The sequence below is a fragment of the Xenopus laevis genome, chromosome 9_10L (genome assembly GCF_017654675.1).
Source record: "Xenopus laevis strain J_2021 chromosome 9_10L, Xenopus_laevis_v10.1, whole genome shotgun sequence".
In the NCBI taxonomy this organism is placed as follows: domain Eukaryota; kingdom Metazoa; phylum Chordata; class Amphibia; order Anura; family Pipidae; genus Xenopus; species Xenopus laevis.
The window spans coordinates 29,100,834-29,114,929 of NC_054387.1; the positions used below are offsets into that span (position 1 = coordinate 29,100,834).

Consider the following 14,096-nt stretch of genomic DNA (forward strand, 5'->3'; position numbering starts at 1 on the left):
TACTCTATACAGGGCCTAGGTGGACTTTCCATAAATCCAGGCCTGTGTCTGGTTTTTCTCGAATACATCGATACCATGCACAATCATTTACAAATTCTTAATGATTTCCTTACCTTTAAGGTGCCATGGGAGGTACCATGGACATGGTGCACTGACAGTTGTGTTTGGCAATGCATCTGGCCAGCAGGAGAACTTATCAAATGTACGGTTACACACAAGACCTATGGAAAAGTGTTTTTTTGAAAATATTTGACTGGTACAAGAATGATCTAAAGCACAAAGAAAGGTGTCATCTGTAGAAATAAGTCAAATCAACTGGACTTGCTGTGTTTTCCTTGAAGACGTTTCACCAGTCATCCAACTGGCTTTCTCAATTCAGAATTAGTAATTTAGTGAGGTTTATTTAAGGCCAGCATTCTGGGCAATAATCCAGTTTTATTTTTTTTTTCCATTGTTTATTTTAAATTTCTCATGCTCCAAATACAAGTATAGGATCCATCATCCAGAATGCTTGGGACCTTTGGTTTTCTTTTTGTAATTTGGATCACTGTACTTCACTAACTTCGAGTGAAGGATTCGAAGTAAAAAAACTTTGAATTTCGAAGTGTTTTTTGGGCTACTTCGACCATCGAATGGGCTACTTCGACCTTCGACTTCAATTTGAATTATTCAAACTAAAAATCGTTCGACTATTCGACCATTCGATAGTCTAAGTACTGTCTCTTTAAGAAAAAACTTCGACCCCCTAGTTCGCCATCTAAAAGCTACCAAACTCAATGTTAGCCTATGGGGAAGGTCCCCATAGGCTTTCCTAAGTTTTTTTGATCGAAGGATATTCCTTCGATCGTTGGATTTAAATCCTTCGAATCGTTCGATTCGAAGGATTTAATCGTTCGATCGAAGGAATATTCCTTCGATCGTATGATCGCACTATTTGCGCTAAAATCCTTCGACTTCGATATTCGAAGTCGAAGGATTTTAATTCCCAGTCGAATATCGAGGGTTAATTAACCCTTGATATTTGACCCTTGGTGAATTGGCCCCTAAGTCTGTTAAAAATAATTCAAACATTAAGTAACTCAATAGTTCCACTTTGCAACCAATATGGATTCATGCAGCTTAGTTACCATCAAGTACAAAGTACCATGTTATTATTTACAGAGAAAACGGAAATGATTTTGAAAAATTTTAATTATTTGATTATTGTTGCCTTCTCGTAATAAGGAGCTTTCTGGAAAATGGGTTTCCAGATAACAGATTTTATAGTTTTTGTTATTATTTATCTTTCCATACAGGCCCTTTTGTGTTCATCTTCCAGTCTCACATTCAAAATACTGTTTGGTTGCTGAGGTATATTGGATTCTAGCAACCAGATAGCTGCTGAACAAAATAGTTCTTGAAAATGTCTTATTTAAAAAAATTACAAAAAATAATAAATGAAGATATATACTAAAAGTGAACTTAAAGGTGAACTACCCCTTTAATGAGCATTTACTGTATTGTTTGTGCATTTTCATAAAGCATGTGAGCTTAGCAAATGCAGATATTTGTATCTAGCTGCTGAAGGAATCAAGGGCAAAGGGAAATATCACCTTCTGGGGGAGGCTCTTGGGTCATGTTATACTTGCACATAGCCTCATACTCCTTCCACTTTCCATACAGGACATCCATGATTTGTGCAGAGGGAGCCTGAAAAGAAAACAATCCATAATTAAACAGCACAGTTTTGCTTGTTGTACTTTGAAGTTTAGGCTGTGTCCTTGTACTATAGTGATATGTTTTACAACCTCCCCAGCCTGCAGGGGTTTACTTAGTACAACTCCAGTAAACGAGAGAGAGAGAGAGAGAGAGAGAGAGAGAGAGAGAGAGAGAATAAGCGTCTCTCTTATATATACCTGGCAGAGCATTAGCAGCAGCAGGAGGGCACTAAGTATAAGCGTCCAGGTCATCCCGTTGCACTTTAATCCTCATCTGGAGTTAAAAGTAGACCCCTCAATATGGAGCTCATGGGATAAGCATGTGCATTTTAAGGAGATACTGAAAAAGAAAAAGAAAAGTTTGAGTTATGGGACAAATCACACAAATTACAATGAAACCTCCTTCTAGAGCGTTTTAGTAACTCAAATACTAATACAAAAACCTCTCAAGGTTCACAGGATGTTTCTTAAGGCATGGGGACATTTACAAAACGGATATAAATTTACTTGTGTAGTAACTTAAACCAAATCCAAATTTATTTCGTTAGTCTTAATGCAATTGACCATTTTAATCTGATTTGAATTCAAGATTCTGCCGTGCCATACATTCTTTCAGAAGGATATACTAACTCCTGTGTAGCGCCCCCAGAAAACATTGGTTTAAAATACAAAAGTTAAATCTAACTACTTGAACATCAAGAATGAGAAATCTGCATGTGTAACCTGTGTATAGACACATATATGTATATATAATACACAAGAGCCATAAATATCCTATAAATTGTATCCTTATAAACTGTGCTTTCATCAGTTATAATTGATGCTTGGTGATGTAATTTCTGTCACATGGCTTAATTAAATCTGTGTTTTAAAATAAATAACGAGCCCCCTGTTGTAAGATAGGATATGTGAAGTTACCTCTGAGTTCCATGACATGTATAAAAGCTATATGGCCATGGCTATATGGTACACTATATTATTATACCCTCTGCATAGTAATACCATAATTATTTACTACAGATATGCTTGATTCCACAGATTTAAAGGAAACCATAATGTTCCCTGCATGCAAAAACAGACTATTTCCTTAACCCCTTAGACAAACATCTTTCTGTATGCATTTTCTTACCCCATTAGGAAAGTTTTGTCTTCAGGGGCTTGATGCCTCTCTGCTTTTGCTTTCCATAGAATCTGGGTACCACCCAGAATTCTATCACAAGTGAACAAGGTGAGGAGGGCTTGCATTAAGCCAGGGGTCCCCAACCTTATTCACCTGTGTGCCAATGTAAAAAAAAGTTGAAGAGCAACAAAAGCATGCAAAATGTTCCAGGAATTACAAAAATGAGCTGTTATTTTTGTAGCCCTTATGTAGACTGGCAGCCTACAGGAGGCTCTATTTGGCAGTGCACATGGTTTTTGTGCAATTAAAATGCACCTTCAAGCCAGGGATCAATAAATAAGCACCCGCTGGGAGCAACATCCATTGGGTTGGTGAGAACAGGGGCGATCCTGGCCCCTCCGCCGCCTGAGGCAGCAGCAGTTGCTGCTGCCCCCCCTCCCCCAGAAATTCGCTCTTAAAGTACCAGGAGCAGCATTTTTACTGCCCCTGGTACCTAGTTGGGCGCTGCCGCCTGAGGCGACAGCCTCAACTTGCCTCATTGGCGAAGCACCCCTGGGTGAGAAACACGTTGCTGGTTGAGGATCACTGCTGCAAACCTAAGAGGCATTGGGAAATAGTTTTTACGGTTAGCATGCAGTGGCGTAACTATAAAGGAAGCAGACCCCGCAGTCGCAGGGGGGGGGAAACAGGGGGCTTCCTCTATAGCTACCAATAAACCTGCCACCACAGCCGCTCTCTTACGTTTGGTCCTGGGTCCTAGTCAAAAACTAAAAAAAAAAATCCCATAACTGTATAATATCATAAGAATCTAGTTTTTAATAAAAAAATCATGTTAAAAAAATAGGCATACAGACCACCTGGTATTCCGCCTTATGCGTTTCATACCCTCTGGCAATCAATCAATGCCTATGATTAAGTACCAGAGAGTATGAAACGAGTATGAATCTTGCCTCGCCACAAATCAAGGCCTGGTGGTGGGGAAGGGGGTGCAAGTCGACACAGGGCGGGAGTGGGCGGAAGGGTTAGGAGGATGGGATCAGAGTGCACGGGCCCCTCTGAAGTTTTTTTTGGCAGGGGGGCCTGGCGCACTTTGGTTACACCACTGGTAACATGGTTTCTAAGCAAAAGTGAGAAATTGCTGGTTCACCACCCCTAGGCTAAAACAAGCTAACACTCCTTGGTGATTTATTCAGAGGCCACAAAACAACCACAGATGTATTAGAATTCAAACCTAAGTCATCTGTGCACTCTAGGAGTAGTGTAGTAAGATCCTCAAAAAAGGACCCATTGGCTAGAATCTTTTTTTATATGATGGTGGCCATCCCTTGTGAAACCACAGAGGACAACCTGAGCTCCCGAAGCTGCTGATACACCCTTAGCATATATAGTATGACTTTATATTCTCCATTTAAAGTGAGCAAATTCTGCAATTGATATATAAGGACAAATTTATAATTTGTGGATCTACCATATTTAGGATTTCAAGATATAAATAAAGAATGCTCAAGGCAAACTATGCAATTGAGAAATTTCAAGAATATTACAGTTAGAATAGCACAAAGGTAAACAAGATCTTATCTACCCATAACACAGAGCCACACGCAACTAAACTTGTTGAATGCAAACTTTTGTTCCATTCTAATGATTCAGGATATGAATCATATGGCACAGAGTTTACATAAATTCTAACATTATCATATTTTGTGACCCTGAAAAAAATTCGTAATCATAAATGCACAGAGAGGTTTCGTTTAGGTAAACCGCAAATGACTAATAAGGAGAGAAGGAGAAACCACAGTGAGAGAGCTCATCAAAGGGAGCTCACAGGCCACTTTTAGCATATACAACTGTACCAGGACTCTGTGCTACAGAAAGGTCACAAAGACTTCAACAACACAAATAACCCCAGACACACACACACTTAGAGTGTTGGCTGATTGTTACAAGTCTGTAATCACCATTATCTCCATAATTCAGTCACTTTCCAGGAGAGTGAGATGTGAAAACCCCGGGTGTCCATTATTTGGGCATCCCCCTGTGAATTACATTGCTAACCTTCTGCCCTGGGCTGGTGCCTGTTCCATTTTTAAAAAAGGCAGTTTGTTGTGTTTACTTTGGTCAAAGAGTAAACCATTTTGTGTTATCTTCATGCTGCACCGTTTATTAATGTTCTTTGTGCTGGGTATCAAACTATTTAGACAACTCTTTTGCACCGACATATGGGACACATGATGCTTTTTCCTTGCAAACTTTGAGTAGATTTTCAGGAATTTTACAAAAATGCTTTGACATGCAACTAGGTAGTTTAAAACAAAAATACATACCCATTTTAAATCTTAAGAAACTTTTCAATTATTTATTTTGTATAGTTTTTTAATTATTTGCAATCTTCTTCTGATTCTTTCCAGCTTTAAAATGGGGGTCACTGACCCCTTCTAAAAAAACAAAAGCTCTGTAAGGCTACAAATGTATTGTTATTGCTACATTTTATTACTCATCTGAAATCGCAAACTGGAGAGCTGCTGAATAAAAAGTAAAATAACTCAAAAAAGTTTTTTGAGTTATTTTGCTTTTTACTTGAGAGTGATTCTCTACATCATACTAAAAGTTGACTCAAAGGTTAACAACCCCTTTAAGGAATTGAAATCATATGAGCTATATATATTTGGGGGTTTCTAGAAATGACCCAATACACCCAATAAATATGTCATATCAATTGACATTATAAGCCAAAATAATTATATAAAGATTAAAGTTTATATAACATTATTATATCATCTTTAATTATATTGCTATATATATATATATATATATATATATATATATATATATATACACATATATATTTTTGTATTATAATAAATAAAGTACCTCCTGTTGCAAAATATGAGGATATTAGAAGCCACCTCTCAGAGTTACATGACCTATATATAAGGCCTTCGGTCTCATGTTTTTATATTGTCATGAAGCTCCTCGATAACTTATTATATCCTTATAATACACAAAAGCCATGAATATCTTGTAAATTATATCCTTATAAACGGTGAGTAGTGATGTCATCAGTTATAAACGGTGAGTCGTGTTGTAATTTCTGTCACATGACTCACTAAAATTTGTGTATTATAATGAATAAAGTACCCCCAGTTGTAAAATGTAAAGTCGGAGTTCCATGACCTGTATAAAAACACTCGGCCTTCGGCCTCGTGTTTTTATATGGTCATGAAACTCCTTGGTAACTTATAATATCCTTATATTTTACAAGAGGGGTACTTTATTCACTATATATTTTACAAGAGGGGGTGCTTTATTCACTATATATACAGTATGTATGACTATCTTAAAGCATATGTCCACTAACAATTTATGAAACAAGAATTAGGCAGAGAATTTACATTGTGCTGCACGCAGCCTTGGGAAAACGTACTACCTTTGTATGTATGTACAGTATAACTATTTATAAAGAGCATATAGGATATGCAGTGCTATAGAAAAGTACACAGAGGGAAGACAACCTTATAATAAATACATATAAAAATAAACATACACCTATTAAGTGCCATATTAAAGGAGACACAGTAGGAAGAAAGTCCCTGTACGAAAAGTTTACAGTCTAAGTGATTTACAGAGATTATACTGTACATCATTCAGATCAATCCCTGCAGTTTACAATATACACCGTGGTCATTTTTATCAGCAGGATATTAGCCTTCCTGTATGTATGTTGGAAGTGTGGGAGGAAACTTCTGTATCTGGAGGAAATCCATTCTAGTAGGGGAGAACATACAAACTCCTAGTTGCCTTAAGTTTCTTCAAATGACCAAGGTTTCCTTTGCTGTAATTTCTTTCAGATTAAGTCTGCAAGTGGCGGCTACAGGCTTACAGTGTATGGAATGAATGGAATAGTCCTGCTGTATTGTAATCAGCTTTGGGTAGTGTGATGTGTGATCAGGTGGTCAATGCATGTGTCTGAAATCACAGAAAAAAAACCATCGAAAATTAACAAAACCCCCATTCATAAGGCAAATTAAATGCTTTCAGATTTTTATATTTAATCTGGTTACAGAGAGGCTTTTGGTGTGCTCATTAAACAAAGGCATGTGTAATCTTTCCTCTCCTAAGCAGTGCTCCTCAGGGATGCATTCCCAAACTCTGTTTGCCTCATGTCCAGGCCTCAGCACAACATTCCCTCAGTGGAAAACTAAAATGACTTTGAAAGAAATGCCTTTTTACGAAAATACAATCTACCTACTTCCTGATCTCCAGCAAAGAGAAACTTCTAAAAAGTCTGCATGTGAGCAGATGTTCATATAATAAATGCCCCTAATTGGCAAATAATTGCTAACGAGTTTTCAGTAGCAAACAGGACCCCTGACCTCCCTGGACTAAGGCTCCTCAAACCAAGATATAATGCCAGGACACATGTGGGGCTAACATTCCATGGAGATTAAAGGGCAGCAGCAATGTCCCTCAACTAAAAACATCCTGTTCTTTTTTTCATTTACTAAAATCTCAGACCACTTCCAGGGAACTGTTGACACTGGCAAATCTGCTAATCAATGTATTACAAAAAGTCAGTTTAAATTTATATATGCCTCAGTTCAACCACACCTTGCTAAAACCCTCTGCCTCTAACCTATACAAAAGGAACGAAGAACCCACTAGCTATGCACTATGTATAGGGACAAGCTTTCACAGTAGAGTGGAAACATATGGTCAAGAATGTGGTCTTTCCAGAAGCTCTGTTTTATAGTGTTTTGGGTTCTTGACAACACAATCATTGAACTTGCCTGGAAATAGTGTTGTGTAGTGCAATATTCAGTACTTTTCTGTTATCCAGACAGATTCTTCTATAGAATTTAGGACTGTAATAACTATTCATAGAAGGAAATCACACAATTGCTGAGTTTTAACCAACAAAGAGCAGTTATAGCAACATAAATGTGCCCCCCCCCACTGAGCATTAGGGTAAATTGACTTGAAGGGTTTATTGGTTCCCTAACCTGAATAAACACTACACTGCATACACGTGTCATTGGAAACATTTGTAAAGCAAACACTGGCAAAATGGTTACTGTTTTAAAAAGCATACAATCGTATTATAGTTGAAATGTAGAGGTCTGGAATATGCTGCTATATAAATTAAACAGACATTTGTTTTGCATGTTATGTACACTGAGTTAAACATATCATGAAAAAGTTACTAATTAAAGGGCAAAGCAAGTACTTTGTATTTATTATTAGAAGATATTTCATAAACAAAAACAGAGGTTTTTGTTGTGCAATTTTCCAGCTGGGAATATTGTCATGTTCCAGTTTGGGGTCTGGGATTCAAAACAGGCCCTGGCATTTCAGGTACACAGAAGCCCAAACGGCCCCCCACCAGCTCACTAAATAATGACTATGGCATCTTACAGCAGCCCCACTGGCATTTGCCAGAACCCACAGATTGCCAGTCCGGGTCTGGCCCAAGCCTGGCATCACTCTGATAAGCAACAGGAGAAAAGGGTATCAGAACCTAATTTCAAGTAGTTATTCCTGAAAGAGATATTGACATCAGGAAATAATCTTTTTTATTATCATAACATTGTCTTTGCATGCTATTTATAAATTTGCCATAAAAGTATTTGCCTGATGCTTTTACATTACCTTTCTTACTACCCTGCTCCTCTATGAGGGGGCTGCCACATTTGTGCAGCAGTAGTCTGTGTTAGCATTAGAAACTCTAACTGACAGGTTAAGAAGTAGGGATGCACCTAATCCACTATTTTAGTTTCGGCCTAAATCCTTCTGCCCGACCGAACCTAATCCGAATCCTAATTTGCATATGCAAATTAATGGTGGTAAGGGGGAAACATTTTTTATTTCCTTGTTTTGTGACAAAAAGTCATGCAATTTCCCTACCTGTCCATAATTTGCATATTCGGCCGAATCCGAATCCTGCTGAAATAGGCAGAATCCCGAACCGAATCCTGGATTCGATCAATCCCGATTAAGAAAGGACATTCAGGTTGGCAAAACAGTCAGGTTTAAGTACATCAAGTGAACTATCAGCGACAAATGATAAACATGACCTATAGGTAACTTTTAATGTAGGGATTAATATTTTGAAAAGAAAATTTTTAGTGTCAGTATCACTTGGGACCCTGCGGGACCCTCCCATTCTTGAAAGTCAGTAAGGGTGACAGGATAACAGAATACATTTTCCTCTCCTAGATATACCTGAAAGCCAATGTTAAAGGCCAGTTAGAGTAAGATTCAGATAGAATGTCTATTTCCTCTCCTGAATACACATGAAAGCCAATCTTGAAGATCAGCTAGGTGAGATTCAGAATGCCTATATTTCATGCATCCTATATCTGTAACCTTATTATGAGATTAGGGTGAATTTAAAATGGTGCTTGAACTAAAAAAAGTTAAATACTGTTTTAAGGGTAAAAGTAATCTCATAATAATATTTTAGTATGTTTCAAAGTGAATCAATTTAAGCAATTTCATTAGTCATTTTAATTATTTGCCTTTCAATTTTGCCTCATTTTGCCAAGTGAAGTGTTAAAATGCAATCTTATTGTTAAGTAAGTTTCAGTAAGCCTGGCTACCCCAGGGCAGACTGATTTGAGCATTCCTGATGTCATAGTGTCTTACCATTGATCTATCTGGCATGTTGCCATGCAAACAAACGTGCAGCACAGATCAAAGGGCAGACCATGAACATAGACTCTATATTACTGGCACTATGGTTTAATGTAGGTGCTATATATTCTATGGAACTTATTATACAGTATTTGGACATTAAAATACACTTGGTGATCCATTTTGAAAGATGTTGAGAAGATCAAAAAAGTCTGTACTGAATCTGTGTATAAAGGTTTCTCATTCATTATGGTCATCATATACAGTATTTAGCCAGTGTAAACAGATTGTAGAGCTGGTTTTGAAGGACTTGTTCAACCATTTTTACCTTGGCACATTCACTATCATTCACACCTCCAGTCATGTAACTCAAAAAACATCCTTAATGTGTTTCACTGGATCATATTTCACAGCTAAAAAATTCCTGGAATGGTTAAATTGAACTACTGTAATTGGATTATGGTTTAAAAGTGCAGTGGAATACCCTACCAGTTATCTGAACTGAATATGCTGCGCAGATTAGTGGAGGAATGTTTTAAGATTATTTGGCAAGAACAGTTGCTTTATACCACCAGACACTACAATACACTGAGCTGTAGAGTTATGGCAAACAGAGCTGCCAATGATGCCTCTCACTGACATCAATGACCAGTGACTTTGGAATAGTTTACCACCTGAATGAGAGGTGCCAAATGGTTTCCACTAAAGTCAGTGGCACAACAACAGGACAATGGGCCCCCCTTGCAAAAAAAATGTAAGGGGCCCCAGCGGTCTCTATGCCTACCAGCCGGCTCCCCCACCATCTGCCTACCTGCTTGGGTCCCCCTACTTCCAGCCCAGTCACTCGAGAGGAAGAAAGGAGGGGTGCATTCTCTACCGGGACAGATGAAGCAGACCTCTTGGTCAGGGTTACCCTTTCCCCTAGGCCCCATAGTTACGCCATTGACTGAAGTTAGCATGAGACACCAAAGGCTTTTTCAGGCACTTCTCTGCTGTCTGAAAAAACACCCCATGTGCCACCAGCCCTTTAATCAAAATGGTGATTAAAGTAGTAGTTAAAAAAGTTACATTGGCAGTACCAGTAAAAGTATCACAGCATTCAGACAAAGTTGTCTCAATACTTTTAAGCCACTGGAAAACAACATCATGGCCGATTGAAAGGAAAAGATAGTTAAGAAAGATGATTCAATTTACTGTGAAAATTTCACAATTACTCTGATTCTACCAAAGATTATTCTATAATAGTAATCACTTTAGCAAACAAGAAGTGGTTTTGATGAAAGATTGATAAGAAGAGTCTAAAACAGAAGGATAAGCAACCACAATTAATATTGCATGAAAATGTATGGTGTTAGATTTAATTTAAGGAGAAAAACTTTTCTCCTAATTCAGTACCAGTTTTTTCCCCATTGAATTCAATAGTGTTTTCATTTGATAAACTGTGAAATAAGTTTACCTCATTAAATTGCATCTGGAATTGAATTAGGAGATAAGCTGTTTTCATCAAAATAAATCTGGTCTTTTCTGAATTTTTATAATAATGTTAGTGATAATATGTCACTTTAAGGTGCTTCATAAATGTGCTAAAGGATATTATACAATAGCAACTAATATGTGAATCGCTTCAGCACTTTTTAAAGCCATACCTTTGCCCCCCACTTGTTTCCCCATCACTAATCAAAAAGCAGATGGGGAAACAAGTGCCCCAAAGGGCATAATCACCACAAGGACCCAAGACAACAGCACACAAGTGGAAACCACAGCATTTGTTTTCACCAATGCCTGTGCCCCCCCCATGTGGTATCCCCATCTGGAGAAACATGGCAGCATGCTACCTATCTTCTGCCTGCCTGCACCCAGGTAAGAGGCATACCCACTTTTTATACTAACACACATTTACTTTTTAAAGTAACACATACAAATACTTTTTTGGACACAACATACAGTTTCCGAAATACATAACTGTATTTTTCTATAGAGTCCTATTTAAAGGAGAAGGAAAGGTTAAAACTAAGTAAGCATTATCAGAAAGGTCCACCTAAATATACTAGTAAACCCTCAAAGTAATGCTGCTCTGAGTCCCCTGTCAAAAGAAACACAGCATTTCTTTCCTTCTATTGTGTACACATGGGCTTCTGTATCAGACTTCCTGCCTTCAGCTTAAACCTCTTTGCCCCGGGCATGAGCATGCTCGGTTTGCTCCTCTTCCCCCCCTGCCTTCTCTGCTGTAATCTAAACCCAGAGCTATAAAAAACCGGGAGAGTGAAGTGATGTCACACCAAGCTAATACTGCAGCTGCTATCCTAAGCAAACAGAGAGCTTCTAGAGCTTTTTACTCAGGTAAGGTAAAACATTCTACAGAATAAATATAGCATTCTAGCTTGCACTATTGCAGCTAATCTATTGGCAAGAAAATACACCCATAAAAAAAAAGCTCTGTAAGGCAACACATGTATTGTTATTGCTACTTTTTGTTAACTCATCTTTCTATTCAGGCACTCTCCTATTTGCTTTCTGAACTAAGATCTGTTGGTCTTGGCAGAGCTGTTTGTACATGGACAGAAAACTGGCTAAATATTTGTTAGAGGATTGTTGTAAATGGTACTTTCTCTAGTAGGGTTCTTAGTGGCGCCCCATGTATATTCTGTATGTGTTCATTAATGACTTGGAGGAGAATACTGGAAATAGTGTATCAGTACTTGCTGATTACACAAAACTATGCAGGCCAAATAAGTTCATTCCGGATGCAACGTCCCTGCAGGGGGATCTGGACAAACTGGCCAATATGGTTGGTTTGGTGGACGATGATATTCACTGCAAGACACTTATACCTTTAATCTTGATTAGACACCGCCTTGAGGAAGAAAGACCTAGGTTGTACTTGTAGATAATTAACCTGGCTGTAGCAAGAAATGTCATTCAGCAGCAGCAAGGGCTAGCAAGATACTAGGACTCATTTACACCCGAAGGTGCAGTGAGCAACTTGTTATTTTCCTCACAGTAATTTGTGTCTAAAACCACTTTCATTTAAGTTACTTGCATCCAAATGTGCTCAGTAAAGATCTGTGAAGATGTGGAATTCTCTTTCTAAAGCTGTTGTACTGGCAGATACATTAGGTTTCAAAAAGGGTTGGCTGGCTTTTTAGAGAATTAAAAATGACAGTGTTACTGAAATTAAGTCTTGGTACAAAGTTGACCTTTTGTACATAAGTCCCACGGCTGATGTAAAAAAGGATGGGTTATGTTTCCTTTAGGGAATGGTGCTTTATTCTACTTAAAGACCCCTTATTCGGAAAACGTTAAGGTCTCAATATATACTTTTACTGTGTACAACCCTGATGTGTAGACATCAAATATTAAGTCCAAAGGAGGAAATATGGCTGTACAGGAGAAGTTTGGGAATACTGTCAGAATAATGCTGCAGATGGCAGGATTTTGGTAATTGAACCTAACAGCACATGTCAAAGAAAAAACTGGGCAAATGGCCCATGGACGTGACTGTCTTGTAGAGATTTGAGGTTTGTTTATGAAATAAAGAGAAATAATTAGAAACATTTTGGAGAATGCATATATACAGATTTTTACAGATTGTAAATGGTGCATGTGTAAGAAGAAAGCTTGCAGCTCAAATAAAAGGGGGAAGGGGTGTCTTTAAAAGGATACAGTGGGACTCATTTATAAACTTTGCACAGGGCAGAATGGTTTGCCCTGTGCATGGTTATATTTGTAAAGCTGGATAAGAGTGGTTTATTATAGGAAAAAACATGGACAATACAGCCACTTGCAAATAAATATGCGCTGCACAAACTTTATAAATAACCCCCAGTGACTGACTGGACCTTAGGGTATAATCCATGTTTAAATGTGGGAGGTATGATGCACGGCAATCATGTTACCTAAAGAGACAGGATATTTGTTTCCTAATATATAAAAAGAACAAAGTACATTCTGCCTAGTCTTGAAATATAATAGAACATCTTTAATGTCATAGTGGTTTCCTTTCTATAAACAGTGACTGCCATTGTTTTGCTTTTACATTTTTTTTTTAAAAATATTAGTAGCTTCAGTTTTTCTGTTTGCCCTGTTTTAAAGACAGGACCGTTCCTGCCATGAGGCAAGGTGAGCACCTTGCCTCAGGCGGCAGTGAACGGCCAGTTACGAGGGGTGGCAAAAAGCCGCCTCCTGTAACTTTAAGAGCTGAATTTCCGGTTTTTAAACCAGAAATTCAGCTCAGCTACTGCAGAAAGCGCAGTACGCGCTTCTGCGTTAGCGATGCAGCCCCTTTTGATTCGCTCCGAACTTTTAAGCGCGGAGCAGGAGAGGGGGGCGGCATCGGGGTTGCTGCCTCAGGCGGCAGCAGCCCACGGATCGCCCCTGTTTAAAGAAATAACAAAAACTATAGATTTTTCATGATTCAAACAATAGGTAAAAAACATGTTCAGCACAAGTGCTATTCATTGAACTCATGTTGAATAAAGAGGTTAAGTGAACGTAATAGGGACCTTAGTTTGTAAGATCCACTTACAATGATGTGGATGATGAATACTCTCTATAAAGCAGTCAGTAAGAATGCTGGTGCTACAATAAATCATAATAATTATGTTTTCCTGAGCATTAATCAATTTTCATTCATCCAGGTATATCTAGTA

General features: G+C 38.1%; 1 protein-coding gene across 1 annotated transcript in view; it reads right to left on the minus strand.

Annotated features, from left to right (window-relative positions):
• Positions 1-14,096, minus strand: part of gcgr.L (glucagon receptor L homeolog) — a 44,163-nt gene that overhangs the window by 10,458 nt on the left and 19,609 nt on the right. The window contains 3 exon segments of the mRNA NM_001085752.1: positions 114-221; positions 1,593-1,689; positions 1,896-2,037. Coding sequence (NP_001079221.1) covers positions 114-221; positions 1,593-1,689; positions 1,896-1,949 — 259 coding nt within the window. The 5' untranslated portion in view covers positions 1,950-2,037.